The sequence below is a fragment of the Halichoeres trimaculatus genome, unplaced genomic scaffold (assembly GCF_033239565.1).
Source record: "Halichoeres trimaculatus isolate MK-OKI-2021-1 unplaced genomic scaffold, fHalTri1.1 fHalTri1_scaffold_69, whole genome shotgun sequence".
Classification (NCBI taxonomy): domain Eukaryota; kingdom Metazoa; phylum Chordata; class Actinopteri; order Labriformes; family Labridae; genus Halichoeres; species Halichoeres trimaculatus.
The window spans coordinates 93865-118741 of record NW_027437248.1 but is presented as its reverse complement, the minus strand read 5'-3'; the positions used below and the strand labels follow the sequence as shown (position 1 = coordinate 118741).

General features: G+C 40.6%; 1 protein-coding gene across 1 annotated transcript; it reads left to right on the top strand.

Annotated features, from left to right (window-relative positions):
• The first annotated feature begins 584 nt into the window (after nt 1-584).
• LOC141786711 (5-hydroxytryptamine receptor 3A-like) lies at nt 585-11090 on the top strand. The gene is made up of 8 exons (XM_074665255.1): nt 585-650; nt 1400-1444; nt 1544-1653; nt 8193-8362; nt 9895-10055; nt 10575-10680; nt 10768-10785; nt 10897-11090. Exons 1-8 carry the CDS (start codon nt 615-617, stop codon nt 11088-11090), a joined length of 840 nt encoding a protein of 279 aa, XP_074521356.1. The 5' UTR covers nt 585-614.
• The last annotated feature ends 13787 nt before the right edge of the window (nt 11091-24877 follow it).

Here is a 24877-nt window from a genome sequence, read left to right as displayed (position 1 = left end):
GTAATAACTCTGATCAAACAGAAACAGTAACAGAGATTTGTCTGTTCCTTTAACCAGTTAAACACACACGTAACCATAAAGAAAACCTGCTCTCTGTATATTCTGTGTGCTGTTTAGAAGCTCACGGATCACTTTTCCGGTAAAATGCGTAATTGTGAGATTATTTATGAATTATTTATCCTTTATCTTGAGCCAATCTGATCGTGAACTCTGAAGCTTCAGAGTGAATTGTGAATTAAAGCCACAAGCTGCTCTTCTGTTCAATCTTCCTCTTGACTCTGGGTACAGCTATGTTCACACACTCTGCCATGCTGAGTTGGAAAAGAAGTCACTGTATGCTTTGTGACTCTTCTCAGTCATTAGTTACTGCAGTTCACAGAACTGTTTTATTCAAACCAGGAACAGGAACATGAAGTGACTACTCTCCAGTTTACAGTCAGACTTAATGACTGCTTCTTTTACAGGGAAATTACTGTTTTAATGAAAATGTCTTGTCTTCTCTGTAGGTGATTGGCCAGATCATTGTAATTATACCAACATCGTAAATTACTTTCATTTATCGGACAAAGTCAAGTACCCGCCCAACCAAACATATCAGGAGCCCCACAAATGTAATGCTGTTTATAAACCTCTACAGCATTTTAGACGTGGTAAGTGTTTTTAACCTTCAATTAATTTTTTTTTTGTCTTCTGCCGAAGCCATATTACTGCTTTATGGATTAATGTCTGTGGGAGTAGATCTCAAACTCACTCTGTGTTTAGTTGGACCATGGACCAATGGATGAAGTCCAGTTTCTAGACCTCAAGTTATCCACTAATTTCAACACAGCAGTCATTCTTTCTCATCAGTCAGTTTGTCTTTCCTTTCTTTTGTCTCTAACATAAATTACTTGTGAATTATTTTAGAAAGACTCCCTAACCCTAACTTTCTTCAGTTCCCAAAAGTTTTCAAGGATCTCCATTACAGAGTAAAGTCTGTTTTATTGATACAGTGATTTCCTCTGCAGAGTTATGTCTGTTTTCATGAATGCAGTGATCTCCTCAACAGAGTCATGTCTGTTTTTAATGCAGAGCTGCCTGAGGTCCATCTGGTCATAGTTTTGGTTCCTGTCCCTGTTGTTCAGAGGTTTCTCCAGATTCTCTCATCCTCTCATGATATCATGTTGTGCAGATGATGAAATCCTCTCTGGAGGCTCATTTTTTTCGACTCACTCATGTGACTAACCTGTTGATAATGACTCATAGTTTCTCCTGCTTCTTCTTTGACATGACTCAGCTTTTTCAGAATTTTGTTGTTGCTAATGTTTTTTTTAAAGCTGTTGCTGGCATTTATGATAATTAAATGTAGGTTTATCTGACCTTTGAGGCTTGATCAGGACTTTCTTGTTTCTCCTCGTAGAAAGAAAAGGAACAGGAATTAGTTTCTTACTTTTGGATGATGATGGTGAGTTCACTCTAAAGACTTTTTGTTTGACTTTTTGGTCTTTTTTGTTAAAAGACCATATGACTCATCTAACTGAACTTTACATCTTGTTCTTTTAAGTGGTGGGAAAATAAATTTATCAACTGGAAACCGAGGGATTTCTGTGAGACCTACGAGATCACTGCTCCTACTGAGCTGTTGTGGAAACCAGATTTAACCATTGAAGAGGTGTAAGTTTGTCTTTCTGTCCTCCACAGTAGAAAAAGCTCTGTGCACAAGGCTTTCTGACCAAACTCTTTCAGTTTTCGTTACAAACCTTTGTTTTCCTTTAAAACATTCACTGTGTTGGTATGTATGTATGTATCATCAGACAGTTCCTCATGCTCCTCACTAACCCCAATACCCTGACCCCTCTGAGCCTATTCAGGCCAGAGAGTAGTTCTGACTGTCCCCCTAGAGTTCAGGTGCCTCTGGAACATCACTTTCTGAGGGTGCTTTTCAACCAAAAGGACCAAAAACATAAATTCCCCCTTGTTGTCTGCATTTCCTCAGCAGCTTTAGTCTCATGAAGATTAAACAAACCAAAGCAGTGCTGAGAAGCGATAAAAGGGACTGCACTGCACCCCCAAACCAGCAGAGGGCAGTAAGAAAAAGACAAAGGCCATACAACAAAGATGACACAATTGGTGCGTCTCTGGGTGCATCTCAAAGCTCCAAAGTTCCATCCTTCCTTCCTCCACTTGCGTCATTCACTTGCGTCTTAGTCCCTCCCACCAGAGATGCATGGGAGAGACGCAAGGAAATGAAGAGAGGAGAGAGGATGGAGGAGATTCGTTTTTAGAGCAATGGGACATCCTCTCCTTCAGAGCGTCACATGAAGCGACGTGTTTCAGTGATGACGGCATCAGCTGATCACCTCTGGATCATGTGTCAGTCAGCTCTAACAGCTGTTTGCGCGTCTGCACATGTGCGCTGTAATAACTCTGATCAAACAGAAACAGTGACAGAGATTTATCCGTGTTTTTAACCTGTTAAACACACACGTTACCATGAAGAAAACCTGCTCTCTGTTTATTCTGTGTGCTGTTTAAAAGCTCATGGATCACTTTTCCGGTAAAATGCGTAATTGTAAGATTATTTATGAATTATTTAGCCTTTATAGAGCCCATCTGACTGTGAACTCTGAAGCTTATTAATGTAACCCACCTTATTGTGTCTCAGGAAGATTTTATTTATCAGTCAGTTTTTTGTATTAATCCTCTGTTAAATTGATTTGATGATGGTTGTGTTCAGTGTTTTGTGCTTTAAACTCACAGCGAACACTGTATTACCAGATTTATGATCAGTTTCTAAATGATCCTCTGTGCCTGTTTTCAGCTCGACTTTTCTCTCATTAAACTCTGTTGCGTTTGTGAAGTGTCATGTAAAGTCTGACCCGCTGCAGTGTCCAATCAGAGAGTGATATTCTATATGGTGGCGTGTCTGTCAGTGAAAAGACTTCCCCAAAGCCGGCTCTCGTGTCTCCTCGATTATAACTCCTCCGATCAGTCCCCTCCAGCCTCTCTCCTCTCTCCTCTGTCGCTTTGGGACAGTCTTCAAAATGGTGACTGGGAAAGTACTTCTGATGTCGTGGAGGAGATAGGACGGAGGAAGCACCAAGTTAACGCATTGAGACGCACCCTCTATGGGCCCCCTACACACTCCCCCTCCATGACGGAGTGCACGCCGTCACAGAGTCACACTCGCAGCTGAATGGATGTCTTTAGCTTTATGCCCTTCTACAGTTTGTGAGATATCACTGTTCAAGCAACATGATGATTAAAGCGTTCTCACAAGAGATAAGCACATGATGTGGCAACTCAGAGTGCGCTGCAGTCACAGATTCCACCTTTTTTTTTTTTTTTTTTTTTGTAAAAATGTCTACAACGTCTTCATACCTCAATCTTCAGACATGATTTACCGCCTTCCTCCTTCATTTGGAATCCTTTCTTAACTCTTCTGAGAGACAGTTTTTGCTCAGAGAGCTTCAGTCTGACAGGAGTGTAGGAAATCTTCCCATCTGCTACAAGGTGAATTGTCTGCCCTCCAGGACATGATTGTTCTCTCTGTACCCCGTTTTTAACTCGCTCATTTTTAACAGTACAGGCTTAAAATGCATATATGTGTATCAAAGCCTTGTGCTATTCACTGCATTGCCATAAAGGTTTTTGCTCTATAACTGCAGTTTAAAATCTTGCAAAATCTGCCTCTCATACGGTCAGGACCTCACCTAGCTGCAAAAACAAGTATAATTTACACACACACACACACACACACACACACACTCACACTCACACGCACACACACACACACACACACACACACACACACACACAAAAGAATGATCAAATTTCACTGCACAAGTGCAGCTGAGACTTGGAGTAGGGATGGGGCTTAGCAGCCAATCAGAAGCACTCTCTCTCTATCACAGCACATTTTAGGCGTACATGAAATTGATAAGTGGCCATTAATCCAAGTGTATCTGTCTGCGGCTTGCAAGACAGAGGCCTGTCGTGTAGTGGGCGCGTCGTGTAGTGGGCGTGTTGTGTAGCGATGTAAAGACTACACGACACGCCCACTAGATAAGTCGGAAATCACGGAAAACCACGCGAGACACTGTTAAAGGTTAAAAAAAGGAAGAAGACAAAAAATAAGAATGAGCCAAGGTTTATCAAGATTATCATTATTATTATGTAAAGAATTGAAAAGACATATTTCTGTGTGTGCTGCAACATTTAATAACTTTAATCTTCTTTTTGGACAGTGAATTGAAAATGATAGAAAAAACCCTGGTGGTATAATGTAGTGGGAGTGTCACGTAGTGATGTCAATACATGACACGCCCACTATACTGTTCTTAAAGAGATATGAGCCCGGGTAGCATTTAAACTTTGAATGTTCTGCTCTGCTTTTACACTCAATACCGTTTTGCTTGTTGCCTTATAATGAATTGATTTTAAAGCGTTGAAATGTTAATATTCTTTGACTCTGCCACAAAATAATGATAATAATTAAAGAAACAACTCGGGACAAGAATTAATTAGCTAAAATACAAACATATATGTATATATATATTTATGTATGATAAATGTATATATATATATATTTGAGATTATGAGTTCATTATTGTGTGGAACCGTGGGAGGAAGCTGGAAGAGAGCGCATGCGTCCAGGCAATTTCTGGACGCAGAGATGCGGCTCTCAATGTTTTCAGTGAAGCTTGTAATATTTGTTCCCATTTATTAGTGCGATGGCTCTGTGAAATGTAAAACTTGCATGTTGCTATGCAAATAATAAAAATGCAACATGTTTCAAAGCTTCCCAATCTATATTTTATATCATAAATGGCTGAGAAAAGCCTCAGAAGAGAGGGCTCTTTCCATTTTCAGCTGGAAACTTTTTAATTTGAGTGCTGCCTCCCCTGACAGGTGCTGCACCAGGGTTTTTTTTTCATCATTTTTCAATTCACTGTCCAAAAAGAAGATTAAAGTTATTAAATGTTGCAGCACACACAGAAATATGTCTATTCAATTCTTGACATAATAATAGTGATAATCTTTCCATGGCTCATTCTTATTTTTTGTCTTCTTCCTTTTTATAAACTTTCAACAGTGTCTCGCGTGTTTTTCTGTGATTTCCGTCTTATCTAGTGGGCGTGTCGTGTAGTCATTACGTCACTACACGAACGCCCAGTACACAACATTTCTCCATTATTCCAGTGCTGCATTTGTTGGAATTTCCAAGTTCCGAGTGGGAACACCCAACTGAATGCCCCCCACCAAGGTCAGAATTTCCAACTTGGAAGCTGGAGCACTCACACTATCCCTGAGTTCTAAGTTGGATATTCTGAGGTTCCAGGGTAAATAGTAACTAAGCTCCTGTTAGATTCTCTTAATTTTAGAATTTCTGACTAATGTTTGTTGCAATAAGTCAGCCATGTATATAGTATTATTTAATGTTGATATACAGAAATACTACTGTTATGGCAAGCAACTGGAATGCTAAACTCGGCGGTGACGCCATTCCCACTCCAGACTTTCCAGTTCTGAATACAAATGCAGCATAAGTAGAGTACGTGGAGCAGAGACTGGGGGGTGGGGCTGAGCTGCCAATTTGAAGCACTCACTCCCATTTCACAGCCCATGTGACGCATGCATGAGAACTGGGAGTTGATGCTGGCTAATTAAATATTCAAGAGGAAGACACGTAGTTGGAGCTAGTAAGCGCTTAAAGAGTTTTGTACAGAAAAACACTCTTGCTCTTGTGAGACGTGATTCAGGACCAGTGTTTGTGTTTTTGACTGTTTTGCTGTTAAATGCTGGTTGTGGTAGGAGTAGGTTGTGAAGCTTGGTCAGCCACAACAGCCTTGAATAAACTCTGGACCTAACTTCACATTTATTTAAATCAGTGGTTTTCAAACTGTGAGGCCCGCCTCCCCTGGGGGCTGCTAAAGGGTCCAGGGGAGGCCCAAGAAGAGAAACTACATGTCTGAATTAGCACTGAGCACAAAAATTATGGAAACAAATGCACTGTAGTTTCATCATTATTTTCCCTGATGCTGTCTGCATGCTCGTCTCTGTGTGTGCGTACACACATGTTTGTTTATCCTTTGTGTGCATCGGGGTGGAACATTGCCATGCGCTTTGTAGAGAGCGGAGGAGAGTTGTGAACGCGCAACCATGCAGGCAGCTACAGGACAACTGCTCTGCTCTGCAACCAAACAGGACACTCACGTATCCCTCAGGGGCATGTGTCCACAAACACACACTAATGTGAACATATGAACTCAGCTAAACGATGTATGGCGAAATGTACTTCTTAAGAGACCTCTGGAAATGTTGCCGTTGAGCCTTTTAGCAGGTCTCATATATCAATTTTGGGGTCTCAGACCCCTACGTATTTTGCACAATGGTAACGACGGATATTTAAAGTTGGGTTTTTCTTTCACCAGATTCTCCAAGGCCACAGTGTGTACCTTGTTTACTGTGAATTTGTAATCTTTTGGCGTTTGAAAAGCTGTACTAAACAGTCTTCTTAAACAAGAGTTTTGCAGATGCTAAAAGCAGCTCTGTGTATGATTGATCTGTAATTGAATGATTTTTTAATTCCTGAATTTTGATTGATCTTTTATTCTCTTTTGCAGTAGTGGACATGCTTTCTTTCTTGGCTCAAGAGCTTTCATCTAATTTTATTTTAATGTTTGATGTTCATGAAGTCATCATGATAAATGAACATATAGGCATTGAACGAAATTCATCTAATTCCTACCCATTTCAGCTAAAATTTGGGGGACTGGTTTAGAACAGAATTTATAAAATAAACATTCATATGTTTTGTGGTTCCAACCAGAGTGGAGTGTTTATTTATTATAAGTAGTTTTTGTTTTATTTAAATAGGGGAGGCCCCTACGACCTCATGTTCTCTGAAGAGAGGTTCACTGTCTTACACTTTGAAAACCCCTGATTTACATGATAGATAGATAGATAGATAGATAGATAGATAGATAGATAGATAGATAGATAGATAGATAGATAGATAGATAGATAGATAGATAGATAGATAGATAGATAGATAGATAGGGGCGTCGGTGGCGCAGTTGGAGAATGCGCTTGGTCGGTGATCGGAAGGTTGCAGGTTCAAGCCCAGCTCTGGGCGACACATGGCGATGTGTCCTTGGGCAAGACACTTAACCCCTAGTTGCTCCCACTGCTGCGTCAGTGGTGTGTGAATGGGTATGAAAGGGTGTGATTGTGTTAGATGTACTGATGGATAGCTGTCATAGTAAAGATTGGATCCATCAGTGTGTGAATGTGAGAGCAAATGGGTGTGGATGGGTAAGTGTGACCTGTGGTGTACAGCAGCTTTGAGTGGTCCATGACTAGAAAAGCGCTATATAAGCTCAAGTCCATTTACCATTTACCATTTACCATAGATAGATAGATAGATAGATAGATAGATAGATAGATAGAATACTTTATTCATCCCCAAAGGGAAATTCATGTTGTTTGGGCTCATCTTCCAAAGATTAAAGAATTAAAAACTCTGATGGCTGCAGGGAGGAACGATCTTGATGTATTTTTCTTTAGATATTTCAGACCAGTAAAATCCTTAAACTGTACATTTATAACTGATGTGGTAGCCCTACAGCACTATTGAGATTCTGAAAGGTTGTTTTTGTTAGGACAGTTTCTGCTGCTGTCACAGCTAGCAGGTGGTAGTGGAGGCTGCTATTTCACTGATTCTTCTTTTTTCATGAGGAAAGGCAAATTTCAATCTACCCTTAAAAGGAGAAGAGCTCTAAAGACAAAGAGGATTGAACAGGTCTGAAAGGATCCACTAAAAGCAAGAATGTGGATTATCAAGCCAGAGCAGAGATCTACTGGTGTTTCAGTTCCAAAGGTCCCCCTTTGAACTTGTAGGGAGATCTTATCTAGGTGACAGACTGGTGACACTTTAAGCCACATCCAGAGTTTACCAGGACACAGGTCTGTAACAAGACCCTCTGCACCTGTCCTCTCTCCATGTGTCCATGCTGCTGTCTGAGGTGTTAGGGCTCAGTCTGTGCCGTCAAAGTGTTTTTATCGTTTTGTCACTGAGATGAGCTCAGAGCTTCATTTGACTCAAATGATGAACTTTTTGCCTTCATTTCAAGCAGAAACACAAAGAGAATTTTTCAACACTTTGAATCTACAGCATGCTTTTAGAGTCACTTGTTTTTTGTCTCTTTCAGAACAAACAAAGATAAGCTCTTTAACACTCAGTATCTCACCATGAGGTTTAATGGATGGATAAATCAAAAGAGTGGCATGGTGCTGGTCAGCACCTGTAAGATGGATTTCTACAGATTTCCCTTTGACACTCAGATCTGCAACTTAACATTCAAGTCAATCCAACATGAGCGTGAGTATAACTCTGAATGTTTGTGTTTTTAACATTAAATCTCTGATTCTTGGGATCAGGGACCAAACATGCTCCACATTTGACTTTTTGATTCTCATGTCTATTATTTATTACAACGAGCTGTTTGTTTGAGCCTAATTACGACTGTGTGGGACCTTTAGACATGTAGAAAACACATTTCTTTCATCCATTTTACAGTTAGAGATATTTCCATCTTTTCATCTTCATTATCATTTGACTTAAAGTCACTTATTGTTTGTTATTTCTTTAAGGGTAGAGTAGGATTAAGTTTTATTTTCTGGCTGTTTTTGATTCAGAGACATTAGAACACTTTTTAACCCTATCAGCATCCAGCTGGCCTCCATCACACTAAAGATGACAGGGACTATATTTTAGCTGTGAGCTGAGCGCTGCAGATATTTATCTTTTTGTTAGCTGGTGTCATGATCCTGGCTGTTGTGGAAGCTGCTCTCTCTCTCCTTTCCCCTCCCCTCTCTGTGGAGCTGCTTAGAGGTTTCCTGCGGCTGCACTCTGCACACCTGTCTCGAGTTGGGTGATTAGGAGCGCCGGCACTTAAGCTCTGCTGGAGGAATGGGCCGGCCAGTTGATTCCTGCTCTCACCGTGGTAATCAGATCGATATAGTATCTCTTGTGTTTTTGTGCATGTGTGTTTTTTGGATCTCTTGGGGACTAACCCTTGTATGTCTCTCTTTCCAGTGCCTCTAAGGATCACCCCTACAGCTGCTCACCGACAGCCACACTCTCCATCTCACCATCTAAACCTAATCTCTCAATAAAAACCCTCAAACCTGTTTTTGCCTCAGTCCCCCTTTGGGTCCCAGAAAACCCTGCTGGTTTACAAACCATCACAGCTGGCTTATAACTGAAACTAAAATCTCAGATTTGATTTGATCCTAAAAATGTAATGATGACGTTGACATATCAAAGCTGTGACAGATGGCTGAACATTGATCAGAGCAGTTGACTCTCTGTTGAATTAGCCATGAACAAGAAGTGTTAAGAGAGCCTTCATGGTTAGAGATAAGTGTGGCAGTTTGATAACTCAAAGGTTTCTAAAAGATCCAAAGAATCTGATGGAGTTTACAGAGAGTGAGGACATCACTTTGATAGTATTGATAGAGAATAATCTCTAAAGTTCTCTCTACGTTCTGTTCAATCTGTGACTGACCCTCTTCTTTCAACTGCTCAACTTTCTCATTCACTGACAGACAATTTCAACACTTTTTACAGGGACGCTCTAAGTAGCTCTGAGCTACCCTGGGTCACATGCTACTTGGCTCCGATTGGTTAAAGGTCTGTCCAGTTGCTTCCATCACTTCCTCCTGCAGCCATTTCTGATCCCCTCTGGGAAAAAAAGGACAAAAATGAACACATCAGGAACAGTTCACCAAGGTCAAAGGGTCTGGAGTCCCTGGGCTAGTACAGGACTTCATGACACCAAGACCAGATACCTTGTCTTTGTTAGAACTGGAAGAAAATACTCACACTTGTCTCTCTTTCTCTATCATCAGTGGGACAAATACAGCTTCGTTCAGGTATCCCCAATGGATACATGTTAAAGGATACTCGTGCTTACATGAAGACTGAGTCGGAGTGGCTTCTCATGAACGTAACCGTGGAAACTACAATGGTCTTTAAATTTAACATTCCCTCAAGCATGCTGGTTTACACAGTGAGTACCAGCAGCAGGAGTCTGTACGCGCAAGCGCACACACACACACACACACACAAACACACACACACACACTAACACACACTAACACATTTTCATAGAGCCCATTGGTCCATCTCTTCCAAACAGGCCAGACTCTATTCACATGTTGATTCTATTGATTGAACAACATGGACTGCTGCAGAGCATTAGCTTGTTTGGATCAACACACACCTGTTCAGCTCCCCTCATCCTGAACAGCTCCAGTTTTTCTTCTTTCCACTAGTTTGGTTCCAAACACTGATGTTGCTTTGAAATGGCCAAACTGTCCCCACTGCTTACTGATTTGAGTGTAGTTCAGTCTATAAAGAGAGAAACAGTGAGCATTAAACAAAGACTTTGACTCTATGATAACCTGTATGATGCTAACCTGCTGATTTGACAGCTCATTGATATGCAGTGGGCACAAAGACTGTTGAGCTTTCTTAACTGAAGTGTTGGAACAAAAAGACCAACCTGATCTTAACCATGATTTCACAGATGACTATAAAGAGGCGTTCAGTCCTCTATGTGGCCAACTTCATAGTCCCCGTCCTGTTCTTCCTGTGTCTGGACTTGGCCTCCTTCCTGATCTCAGAAAGTGGAGGTGAGAAGCTGAGCTTCAAGGTGACTGTGCTGCTGGCTGTCACAGTGATGCAGCTGATTCTGAATGATATTCTGCCTTCTTCTTCAGACAGGATCCCACTCATAGGTAAAGGAGCTCAGAGTCCTGCACTAACTGATGGATCTTAAGCAGCACCTACTAACTCACTGTGAGCTCACTGATTGCTTTGCTCTTTCTGTCACTGCTTTCTTCTTTCAGCCGTCTACTGTATCGGGGTTTTTACTCTGATGATGCTGAGCCTCTTGGAGACCATTTTGATGATGTACCTGATGGAAAAGGACCATGTGTCCCAGGACCAAGAGGCAGATAAAGACCAAAGCCTGGGTGAGGACTACAGGGACCAAGCAGGAAAAGTCCCCGAGTGCTTCAGAGGTGAGATTCAGCTCAACTAACATCAATATTAACAGAAAGCTTTCTGACTGAAAGGAGGAAACAGACAGCTGCCTCATTTGTGGAGCAGCAGAGTCTTTCTCCAGATCTTCCTCATGTAGAATCTATCATTTCAATTTGTTGTCTCTTTGTTCAGGCTCTAAGCTTTCCCATGTTTCTTTACAGACATGAACAAATCCATTCCTTGTGTGCGTGTCTTTGACCAGTCCCCTGCTGGGATGCCTCCTGAGCTGCTGCCAGAGGTGAAAGAGGTCAGCATAAAATTGTATTTCTGTCAAACTGCTGTGATCCTTCTCTGCTCCATATTCTCTTCATCCCATAGATCCAGAGCCCCTAGAACAAACCCTGACTCAGCTTTAGGTGACAGAAAGAGAGCAGACGCAGAGGGCTTTGAATGCGGCTCTTGGTTTGTTGTTGCTAACAGAGGGAAGTTTGTACATTTTGCTCATGGAGCTCATTTCCAATCAGGGTTGAATCATTTGGGGTGTAACTGTCTGAGTCATCTGAAAGCCTCAGAAAGGCTGATTTGACACTTTCTTCCTTTATTCAACACCTCCCCCCATCAGCAGCTTCTCAGACAGAATATTAGGTCCACTGTTGACTTTCAGTTCAATGACTCCTCTTTTCCATCTTCTTCTTCCTCTAACCGCTCTAATACACCATGGTATGTTTTTGTTTATTCAGGGCAGCCAGCAGACGCAGAGGGCTTTGAATGCGGCTCTTGGTTTGTTGTTGCTAACAGAGGGAAGTTTGTACATTTTGCTCATGGAGCTCATTTCCAATCAGGGTTGAATCATTTGGGGTGTAACTGTCTGAGTCATCTGAAAGCCTCAGAAAGGCTGATTTGACACTTTCTTCCTTTATTCAACACCTCCCCCCATCAGCAGCTTCTCAGACAGAATATTAGGTCCACTGTTGACTTTCAGTTCAATGACTCCTCTTTTCCATCTTCTTCTTCCTCTAACCGCTCTAATACACCATGGTATGTTTTTGTTTTTTCAGGGCAGCAGCAGCCAGCTGACCCAGGAGATCCAGGACTTACAGAATTTGAGCGACGAGCTGAGGGAGGTTTTGAAGACAGTGGTTCTGCTTCTCAGCAGCAGGAAGGAAGAAGAGGACCCTGGCTACTGGACCAGAAAGACCAAAACACTGAACCGGATTTACTTCATTGTTTATCTCCTAGCTGCCAGTGTGTTCCTGGGATCTGTGTTTTCAGTTTGGCTCCATGAAGACCACCAGAACATCTAAAGAGTGAAACCAACAGTACAGAGAGTCATAGAGTCCAGATGTTCAACAGGTCAGAGTTAAAGGCTTGATTTGGAGGATCAGTCCTGCTTCCTTAAAGACCCTGTGAGGACTCTAGACCTGATCCTCAAACAGTCTTGCTCTTTTCTATTTGCCTGTTGGTTATTCAGGAGTTCAAAACTGGTCATTTCTAAATTTCTAATGATATTTCTCGGTATCTGTGGCTGCTTCAGATTTTCCCCAGAGAACACAAATTCACGGACCACACAAAGACCAAATGTCCCTTTGATGACTAATAGGGATGGGTACCTTTCACATTTAAAATGAGACTGTACTGATGCCAGTACCTGGCAATATTTTTCATCAGTATATAACCTTCCAATTTTGTGTTTATGTCTTGTATTGAAAATCACCTACTCTTTCACTCTTCTCAGTCAAATGGATGCATTTAAGTACCTAAACATGGTCCTTTTGGGTTTGTGTGAGTCGGTATCCGGTACTTTTGACAGAATTCGGTCAGTACCTATAAAAGTACCTGAATGGCGGGCTTGGCAGGCTGTGAAAACAATTTCCCAATTGGAACACTAAAGTTATCTATCTGTCTATCTTATCTATCTAATATGGTACCCATCCCTAAGGACCACTAAATGCACACACTAACAAGAGCCACGTCTTTACCACAATGGCTGAGGATGCTTGTGGGACAGAGTCTTTATTTTAAAACTATAAAAGGATAAATGCATTGATGAATTGAAAGTGAAACTTATTGTAATAAACTGGATAAATGGAATAAAAGAACATACCAACCCACATAAATTGACTAACCCACCCAAGATCTCTGGGGCATTGACCACAATATAGGGGAGACTGGGGACAGTTGCAGCAAGGACGGTTGCAACAAGCCTTATTTCTCCAATCAGAAACATGCTAGAGTGATGACACTCACACTGCACATGCTCAGTTAGACCCTCTACCCACCAAGGAGAGAGAGGCCATATTGGGCATCTGGTCCTGCTTCTATCAAGTAAAGTTGTTTTGGAGGTATGAAAGTAGCTTTTTTCATGAGCTGTTTTTTAGTCATACTGTCCTGACCTTATGTATGAATGAATCCAAACCTTTCTAGTTTGAATCACTTTTTGTTGACTATTAAATGACATGGTGAGCATGTGTCAATGTCAATGTGGCTAGCTAGCACACAGCGTTTTGTCATGACTGGTACCATGGGGACAGTTGCAACTGTTGCAACTGTCCCCATGCTGTTAGGTTAGTCATACTAGAAAAGACCACACAATCATATTTTTTAACATTTTTAGTTCAAAATAGGCAACATTAATATATCTTATTGCTCATGATGAACAGAACAGGCAATCACATGGAGAAACTAACGCTAATGATAAAGAAAATAATTTCCCAAATAACTTGTTAAGCAAAATTTAGCAATTAGTTATTGTTGTATGTTGTATGTGTCATATAAACTTGTCATAGAGTGAATGAATCATCTAAATAGAGAAATTGTATTCTGTTTATTTTCAGTATGCAAAGAGTGAGGAAGAGAGTCACTAACAGAGGGGTTCCCCTCCGTATTTTGGAACAAGCCTCAGATATTATTATAGTTGAGGGCAAATCAGTGAGGGCAGTGGCCTTTGACATATGCCACACCACACTGTTCAGGTTCCACATTAAAAAAAAAGAATCTTGCAAGCACGGCATCAAAAAATAATTGCAAGTTATTCTATTCTTTTTGTCCCAAAATGTAATATTGAGTTTTTATAGCTTCAGTAACATCTGCACATTGACTCAAGGTTTAAAACAAAACAAAACTAATTAAATACCTTAAAGCTGTACAGAAAAAAAAAATTGAATTTGAGCCCACTCTGGGTCATACCATTAGTATTTGTCCTATTTAGACAAAACACTGAGAATAATTAGTGAAAAATTAATGTTTTTTTTATATGTTGCAACCCTGATCTGTGTTGCAACTGTCCCCAGGTTTGGGGTCAGTTGCAACATCTGAATTCCTCTATTCAAATGAATATGTTATATGTAGCCATCTTTAAATGGCATGGGCATTTAGCATACGGATGTAAGTTTAATATGTAAAGATTTGGTGAGACTAGTCCAAATATTCTCTGAGTAACTGAGAGTAATGTAAAAAGTGTTGCAACTGTCCCCAGTCTCCCCTACCAAGAAATGCAAGATTGTCTTACACAAGTCCTGAGGCCGATGACGAGAGCGGAGGGGGCGACTGAGATGGCTGGGTCCTGCTGCAGATGTCTGCGGATGTCCGTTGAGGGATGATGGAGAGGCTGGAGGCCTACTGCAGGTCATCTGAGCGTCACGGAGGTGATGTCCGATTAGTTGAGTCCGTAGAATCGATTCTCACAGCGGCAGTAGCGGCTGAAACAGCGGCGATGATGCCGAGCGTCGGGTTGAAACTTTGGCGGAGTTCCAAAGTTGAATCACCGCAGGGAAAGCAGTGAGCAGCGCTCGTCTCCTGACGTCAGCGTATGAGGGGGAATCCCCGTCGATCAGCTGGGAGTCTCAGGGAGAGACCCAGGCACCGATAGATGACTGGATGCAGTCGGGCTGAGGTGACTTGCGTCTCAGCCAGTCTGGAGCCGGTCTGGAGCTGGAATGTGCGTTGCCAGTTGAGGACGTGTGAAGATTCAGGAGCAGAAGGAGAAGAGGAACCTTCTGGAAGAAGTAAGAGGAAAGAGCTTGGATGAGGGGTAGAGGAAAGAGCCAATGTTCTTGTCCTGGAGTGGAGTTTTACTCAGCTTTTTCCCGCCGAGTCAGTGAGGTCACTTTAGGCTGACGCCCCTCCACCTCTCATCTTTCTGCACGTGGATCAGATTGTCCCAGAGATCACTTACTAACTATAACTTTAAACTGTAAAGAGATTCCCACGTGTAATAGTCAAAATAACATTTCTTATGATTTAAGCTTCACATCAAGACTAAACATGATAGGTTTTTCTCTTTATGAACCCAATAAAATCAAAATCAAGATGTTTCAATGGGAAGACAGCAGTTTTCACACACACATTATCAATGATTCTCATTACACAGTACATGTTTGCAAAGGTGAAGATGTACATGTAAGTCTTAGTGTAAAAACATCATTTTTGTGCTGTTCTCAACTGTGTGAATCAAAGAGTCTTTGTCTTTGAGGAGAAGGTGGGGAGCAAATCTTCCCCCTGGCATTCCTTCTTTCTTGTTCCCAGAGAGAAAGGTCGAGGGTCACAAGATACAAGGTGGAGGCTGGGAGGTCTCTCCAGCCTCTCCCTGAGAGAAGGTTGTCTGTACAGTTTCACATGTCCGCCAGGTGTCAACAAAAAGTCTTCGAATTTACAGCGGTGTCTTAATGTTTTACAGTCTTGCAAACATCAGAGAAGGGATGAGGCAGACTTCGGGAGAAAACCACTTGAGCGCAGAGGTCTGTTTTTCCAAAACTTGCTTTATTACCTCTCCTTCCTTGGGGGGGGTTAAAGTTGGAGACCAGGTTAGAGCTGCGAAACCAGGTCCCAGCCTGACTTACGTTACACAGGCTTCAGCACACACTTTAATTTTCTGGACTGGAACCATGTTAAACCCTTTTCCTCTAATTGAAGTAACTAAATAATGAAGCAGAAGGAAGTAGAAGAACAGGGTCACTTTCCAACAAGTGTTGTCACTGACAGGTTTATTTGTGAGGAAGAATATTTTCAGAGACATCTGAAATGTGATTTAAAGATTGAAGGATGTGGAGGAAAAGATGAGAAATAAAGGTAGAAAACAAACCAACATCTTTATTTTAGAAATAATCAGAAGAAGAAAGTGATTCACAGAATGAACAAGCCTGGATTGAAGCCTGGATTGGATTGGTGAGACATTTCACTGTCTCTCATTGTACAGCATGCACAGCAAGCTGCCATCTGTGGCCTACAGGCCATAGAAGCTGTCAAAGAGGATGAAGGGAGCATGAAAATGTTGCTTTGAGAAAGAAAATCAAAGCCAAGCATGAACAGTTAGTCATCAACTACTGAGAACAACACCTTATAACTACTGTTATACATGTATTTATATCTATATCTTCATGACAACCTATCTGTCTCTGTCTCTCTGTTTCTCTCTCTCTCTCTCTGATATATATATATATATATATATATATATATATATATATATATATATATATATATACATATAGACGCCGCTGCAGCCTCACAGCAAGAAGGTCACCGTTTCAAATCCCCACCTCGGCCGGTGGGTCTTTCTGTGTGGAGTTTGCATGTTCTCCCCGTGCATGCGTGGGTTCTCTCCGGGTTCTCCGGCTTCCTCCCACAGTCCAAAAACATGCTTACCAGGTTAATTGGTCACACCAAATTGTCCCTAGGTGTGAGTGTGTGCGTGCATGGTTGTCTGTCTATGTGTCAGCCCTGCGATTGACTGGCGACCAGTCCAGGGTGTACCCTGCCTCTCGCCCAATGATTGCTGGGATAGGCTCCAGCCACCCGCGACCCTAAACAGGATAAGCGGTATAGAAAATGGATGGATATATAGACGCTCACCAAACTTAACACACAAACAATTATAACAATTCCAGTATAATCAGAGAAACATTATGGAAAAAATAAGAACACACACACACACACACACACACACACACACACACACACACACACACACACACACACACACACACACACACACACAAATACCAGAATGTTGTCAAGGAAAATCAGGTTCACTATTAATTGCAGTAAAGTCATAAGAAAGACTGACTAAATGTTTTCATTAATATATTTTACTTATTTATACTAAAATGTGAAACAAGACACACAAAAAGCTAACACATCATCTAATAAGAATAAATTGTGTTTCCATATATGTATAACATCATCAGTTTTTGTCTCCTCTATTTTACATGTTTGCATGTATTGATATGAAACGATATATGGCTACAAAATATTACTAAATATTGAATAAAGAGTTTATGTATATGGTTATATAAATGTGTCAGTGTAATCCCACTGTAGTTTCATCTTTCTTGCATTAAGATACAGTCATCAGTACATATTTTGGTGATAACAAGCAAATATATGGCTTTCATATAGGGTTTTTATAATTTTATAACTTTATTTCTTTTTTTCTTATGTTAGTTCTTGATTGTCAAATTTCTTTTTCTTCAGTTTTTTCTTTTCTTTTTCCCCCCATTCTATTACCATACCATCCCTGTGTTTTATGATTTATTTTAAAACAGCTAAGATCCTTCAAGACAGGTTTAGGAGTTTGCTGCTGTTTTCTTCTCACAGGGAACAAGACTCAGACAGATTACTGCAGCTTTCTACTTTTTCATGTTGGCCTCATTGTTTCATAGGTTGCATCTCAAAGCTCCAAAGTTTCATCTTTCCTTCCTCCACTGGAGTCGTTCACTTGTGTCTTAGTCCCTCCTACCAGAGATGTATGGAAGACACGCAAAGAAATAAAGAGAGGAGAGAGGAAATGAGGAAATGAACAGAGGAGAAAGGAATAGAGGAGATTTGTTTTTAGAGCAATGAAACGTCCTCTCCTCTGCAGTGTCACATGAAGCCACGTGTTCAGTGATGACAGCTGATCACCTCTGGATCATCTGTCAGTCAGCTCTAACAGCTGTTTGTGTGTCTGTACATGTGTGCTGTAATAACTCTGAGCAAACAAAAACAGTAACAGAGCTTTGTCTGTGTTTTTAACCTGTTTAACACGTTAACATGAAAAAAACCTGCTCTCTGTTCACTCTGTGTGCACACAGATCACTTCACCAGTAAAATGCCTCATTATCAGATTATTTATGAATTATTTAGCCTGATGTTGGAGTGTTCAGTTGTCTTCTTGGGTCTGGACGATAAGCAAACTTACTCGATCTTTGATCTTTAGCCTTTGGTGTATTTTTTTAGTGCCACTACAAGAGGTTAACCTGACACAAAACTTGAGTGCAGGTGTCTTGCCTGCCTGCTCTCATACTTCATGAACACAACACAACAAAGTGTATACAGAAGAGTTGTTTCAGAAGAGTACAAAAAAATTGAGCAAGGGCACCATCTAGTGACCACATTTAACAAAACTAAAACTTATTAATATAACCTAGTTTATCATGTCTCAGGAAGATATTGTTTATCAGATTTCAGTTTTCAGTATTGATCTTCTGTTTCATTGATTTGATGACAGCCGTGTTCAGTATTTTGTTCTTCAAACTCACATCAAACCGTTTTTTGATCATGACCTTCATGATCCTTCATGACCTGTTTCTGAACCATCCTCAGTGCCTGTTTTCTCTCTCATTGCTGTGAATGCAGTAATGCATTCACAGCATATGTTCTTTTGTGTCAAAAAAATTTCTTCTTCTTCTTCTTCTTCCGCCCGCTTTTTTGGACCGCTAAAACTTCTACAAACTTCAACCGATTTTCACCGTTCAAACTTCAAAACGTGTGTTTCAGTGGGGACAAGGGGGGTATGACTCTTCAGAAACTTTTCACAAATACTTTCCGAGATATTCAACAATTTACGAAATTTCGGTCCCATAGAGATGAATGCGGAATTTTCAAAATTTCCTCCCTTCAGGACATTTTTTCAGCCTGCTTCAAACCCTCCTCATTAATTCATACATTCAGCTACAAACTCCATTCAAACTTCACAATATTCAGCTATCTTTTGGCTTCATTCAGTGGGTTTCAAATGTTTCCTAGCATTCATAGTTACTTCACAATGACCCTTCAAAGGTCATGATGATTTTCAGCTCTTCAAGCCATTTAACATTGGTGTGTATTGGACGGAATGTTTCGGCTTAGACTGGGAGATTCAAATGACAGACTGGGGAGAGGGGGAAACAAGACCTGGGAAACTTCTGGGTAAACTGCTCTCTTGGCCACATTTTTTGAGCTGTCAACACAAATAAGCCCTCAAAATGTAGGGAGGCTTGTCCTGCTTCTGACAAAGTGGTTTTTAAAGCAAAAGATTTGAGCCCTTTTTCACAAAATGGCCAACTGTCGGGCAAAGTCAGCTCTGGCACCCATGTACCCCAATGTTAATTCCTGAGGGGTTTTCTCAGGGATCAGTCAAATTTCCCTCATCTATCTATTGCTGTCATGGGCGTATTTCTGCATCTTCAGACATGAATTTTACGTGGAGAGCTTCCTCAGGGTCTCAGGAATCCTACGGTGTGATCATTTTTCTGATCGGCCCTTTGGTTTTGTCACAGTCGTAGGCAGTTTGACACCCTGATTTCAGTGGAAATGTGTTGGGAATCAACAGACTCCACCAGCTCTCTGATGGCAGTTGGTAAACAATGATTACCATGGCAACATCTGGCTTCAGATGAGCCTCAGCTAAAAGGCTTACATGATTAAAAACTCACTCACAGGACACACAGGATTTCAAGAGATAAGACTTGCAATATTCCTCAGCCAGGTCATTGTTTCCATAAATATTCTTTAAAATTTAATTCATTGCTTCGAATTTTGAAAAGATGCAGCCATTTGAACTTTAAATTCATTTATCCATTCCATTGATTCATCCATTAATTTCCTTTCATCCAAGAGTTAATGGGGGGCTTATTCAGCACTCTGCATTAGCAGTTGAGTGCAAGCTTTTCAGGAATTATTTCAACCATTTTCAGACATAAATTCAGTCATTCATGTTCAGTATTCTGCTTTAGCATTTCAGTGCAAGCCTTTCATGACTTCTTTCTTCTATTTTCAGACATATCTTCAGTCATTCATGTTCAGTATCAGCATTAGCAGTTCAGCGCAAGCTTTGTAAGACTTCATTCAGCCATTTTCAGACATAACTTCAGTCATTCATGTTCAGCGTTCTGCGTTAGCAGTTGAGCGAAAGCTTTTCAGGACTATTTCAACCATTTCAGACATATCTTGAGTTTTTCATGTTCAGCTTCCTGCATTAGCAGTTCAGCGCAAGCTGCTTCAGCATTCTGCATTCACAGCGCAATTTCTTCAGAAATTGCTTTTCTAGTTAAACTCTGCTGATGTGAAGTTTCAGAGAAGTCTGAGACTCTGTAGTGTCCAATCAGAGAGTGATATTCCATATGGGGGCGTGTCTGTCAGTCAAAAGACTTTCACAAAGCCAGCTCTTGTGTTTCCTCGATCACAGCTGCTCCGATCAGTCTCCTCCCTTCTCCCTCCCCTCTCCCTCCTCTGAGCACAATTATCACTTTGGAACGTCCTTCAATATGGCTACTCAGAAAGTGCTGCGAAGGAGAGAGGAGAGAGGAAACTGCAGTTTATGGCTTTGAGACGTGCCTTTTGTATACCACTTCTGGCTATATGGAATACACCACTTCCTACTTGAATATTCCAGTTTTTAAACTGACATATATCTTCCATAAGTGCAAAACCACTTAACCACTTGACTGGTATTTTCCATTTTCTGAGTCTCATAGTTCGTTTTTGTTGACGATATGATCTCAGCAGTTAATGAAAATGATTATATTTATGTTATCTTTTGGTAATGTTTACATGTATTTGTCAGGGGCAACAGCAAACAGTCTTAAGGCCAAAATTTGCCTCACTTGTCTTTTCTTGCAGAGTGCATCTCCGTTTCCTGAAAGTTGAAGCCTATCATCATCATATTACTGTAAACAGCTGATTGCAGAGGTTAACCCTGAAGTTACCTGGCTAAAAGAAAATCCAGCTTGGTAGTACAGGACTCTGGTGACTTGCTGGGTGCTGGCTCTGTGACACCCTCACGAACAAACTTCAACATGGACCCTGTTAGGACAAGAAATCCATCAAACAAGCAGATTATTAAGGTTTGATTTGGTCTGACTGTTAAATAACACAATGAGATTAATGTAAATACTAACCTCACAAAGATTAAAATGCAATTAATGAAAACACGACTACAACTAATACTAATCTTCATTATGATTTGATTTGATGATTTCTATTTTAAGTATTTTCATGTGATTATTTTGTTCTTGTTTCTCCATTGTGGCTCAATTAAAGGATTATCTTGATTTATCTTGTCTAATCTGATATGAGTGTTATGAATAAAATTCACCAAAAGATGGCGACATTTCATCTCCATAAAAATAGCCTGAAACTTCTGTACATCAACAGTGTTTATAAACAGGAAACTAACTAGGAAGTTATTTATTTATTTATTTATTTATTTATTTATTTATTTATTTATTTATTTATTTATTTATTTATTTATTTGTATGTTTATTGTTTTATATAATTTGTCAATAATCTGGCCTCTGAACCTCTTTCCAAATGTATTAAAAGGCAGAGAAGCAGCAGCAGCAGCAGAATAACCAGAAGTACAGTGAATGGAAACTTTATCAATAAAAAACGTACATCAACTTTTAGACAGTCAGCTTTCTCTGTTAAAGGGGGAAACTTTGAAATTCATTACCAACTGAAATCAAACTGAACACAGATTTAAAATCTTTCACTGTTAAGGTCAAGTGCTGGCTGACCTCTTGTGCTGGAGAAAGCAACTGCCAGAGTCAAATTCCTTGTATGTGTTGCATACTTGGCAATAAAACCCGATTCTGATTCTGATTCTTATTCTGGCTGAAAGCAAAACAGAGCTGTAACCATTTTTAGGCTGCCATGTTTTTAATTTTCTGTTTGAGCTGGGACATTGTTGTTTTGTTAGGTTGATGTGTGGTTTTTTTTTTGTTTTGTTTTTTTACCGTTATCCTGTAATTTTTTCTTGCCCTTTGCTGGTAAATGCACGTTTTATGATCTAGTTTTTTTTTCATCAGATTAATGCTTGGTTGTTAAACTGCTTTGTTACTATCAAATAAATGAATCATTGATTTTGCTGGTCCACACAGTTGAAGCATCTAAAAAATATAGAAAGACAAATTCCTGAGAGATTTGTCCTGAAAAAAAGGGCAAAAGAATTCACACAAAATACATTTTTGACACATTTATTGATTAAAAAGAGAAAAAGGACCAGGCTGACTGTTTGTATTATTGTGGTTAAGGGTTAAGGTGTCCTAAAAAATGTTATGATCTATTGTTCACACAACAGGCCTCTCTCCGCCTTCTGCTCTTTACTCCTGAGTGTTTACTGCCATCTAGTGGTCACTTTGTAGAAGTGTGTCTCAGAGAGGTAAAGCAGGGGTTATGACAGAATATGAGACTCAGGGTGAGGAGGTGATTTTGCTGGTTGATTTGTTCATATCACAATTAACTAACTAACTAACTAACTAAATAAATAAATAAATAAATAAATACATTCTTAACCTTGTCTATGATTAGTAATTTCCAAGTGTCCTCTCTTCATGAAACAGAAGCCTGTCTGTCTGTGTGGTGTAGTAGTATTGAGAATAGACTTGTGTTTGGGAGGTTGTTGGTTTGATTAAGGCCTTGTACACACGTCGCCGGGTATTTCTCAAGAAGGAATATCCCCCCCAATTGGTTTTTAAAAATACTTTGGTCCACACCAGCACGCTCAGACGGAAACTTTGAAACTCTTTTATCAGGACAGGCAAAATTGTGCGTTTCTCTCAGCAGGAAGAAAGAGGTGGAGAAGAGGACAGGAAAGGAATTGAGTGAGCTCTTCCTTCTCTTAGTGAGAGCCAGAGTCTGGGTGGACTTTCATTTCTTTAAAGGAACGGCAGATCTTAGAGGTTTTATGGAAACATGGTCCATTGTGTGATCATCAGGCTCTTTAGGCTGTGAAAAATGAGCTTCTTCATTGTTGCACATTACTGTAAACAAAGTTGTTGAGTAAAATCAAAAACATCCCTTTCTCTCTAAGCCAACACTGTCTCTGCAGATGTCTCTCTAACATGAGTCTGGTTCTACTCCAGGTCTCTGCAGAGTACAGTCTAGAGCTGTTTTTGCAAAGCATCTTGGGATGATGTGGATCACTGACTTCATGTAAAGTCATCCTGCATGAAGTGATGAGGCTCAGAGCCAAGATGCCAAAGACAAAGTTGTGCTGCTCAAAATAAGTTGGACTGGGTTCAGCAGGAGTGGACTGACTGAACTGGACTTTCACTACACAAGCTCTCTCCTGACAGGACACCTTTCTGAAAGTCTGCCAGAGTCCCAGTACAAAATGATGACATATGTCAGGGTTTCATGGGAGTTTGTCCTGATGTCATGGAGACCAACAACAGCTGAACAAAGTCCACGCTCTTCTATCCACTGTAATGCCAGGAGTGTTGCTAACAGCTCTGTGCTGTATGCTGATAGATGCCCCTACAGGAAGTGGTTCTGACTTTTCCTTTAAGTCTTCATGTGTACAAAGGTCTACATTTGGCAAAGGGTGTAAGCAGGGAGAACTGAAAGACTCTCGGACTGTGGGGCTGTGCTGTAATTCCCTGGTGTTCTGCTTCAGAAAGTAGTTTCATCGTGAAGTTTTGATTTATTGTTGAAACATGCTGTAAAAGCTTTATTCAAAATATCAAGTTGGTTTTGTCATGAAACCAGAGCTGGTTTGTGAGATAGACGTCCTTGAATGAGGCAGGCTACAGTGGAGTGGGGCTATTTTTTCACCAGCTGTGATTATTTATCTTGACAGAATATTTTTTCCCTTGACCCTAAAATTTGTGAAGATTAGGTTGCCCCTTGCACTGTAGTAAAACATCCCACTCTCTCAGAGCAATCACCCAATAATGAGAAAACTCATGAAGGAAAATGTCATCGAGGAGGAGGAGGAGGAGGAGGAGGTGGAGGAGCCATTCCTGGTTTCCACCAGCCTTAGGAGAAATACCTAGGATCAGTCTACCTCAAAGAAAAAGAAGCTCGTAGGAGACTCCAGATGGAGGATGTGAACATCTTCATTGCCTCCTGGAGAAGGATGAATCTGGGAGGATCCTGCCCCACCTTGCTGACACTGTTTTCCTACAGGAGAACAACCGTTCTACTGTGTCTATGGCTGTGGTCCAGTGTCTTCAAGAATACGGCACAGCCAATGAGGAAGTCATGGTGCTCCACACAGACAAAGGGTTCCTGACTGAATTAACATGAACAGATCTTTTTTCTTTTCTTTCTTATTTTGGATCACTCTTATAGGAAGGTCCTGTAGACGTCATAAATGGACATCCAGTAGATGTCAGACTAAGACCATGTCTGGAGGAACAGTCTGGAGACCAAAGTTAGACGTTCAAAAATGACTCTGAAAGGACGTCCTTTGACTGCCTCTTCACTCAGTGGGTTCCTGTTATTTTACAAGGCATGCACTGTTATTTATTTTTTTCGAGTATTATACTGTATATGGTAACATAGTGTATAAATGTATTTAAAAAAATAAAACACTGGTAACACTGCAGACAGTATGTTACTGTTATTTTACAGCAAAGTCACTTTTGTTGTGACAGTGTTTTATAACCATGAGTGAGTGAGGAGGGGACACAGTGGATGTGAGACCCCTCTGTACACTGAGATGTTACATTACGGCTTGAAGGTTGAATTGTCCATGAGACCTGGCCCCAAAGTCAAGCACACATCCATTGTTTCAACCACACACTGTAAAAAATGACTGTGAAATACACAGTAATTTACAGTCTTTCTGTAAGGTTAGTTATTGTGAATATTTTTAAAGTAAAATGC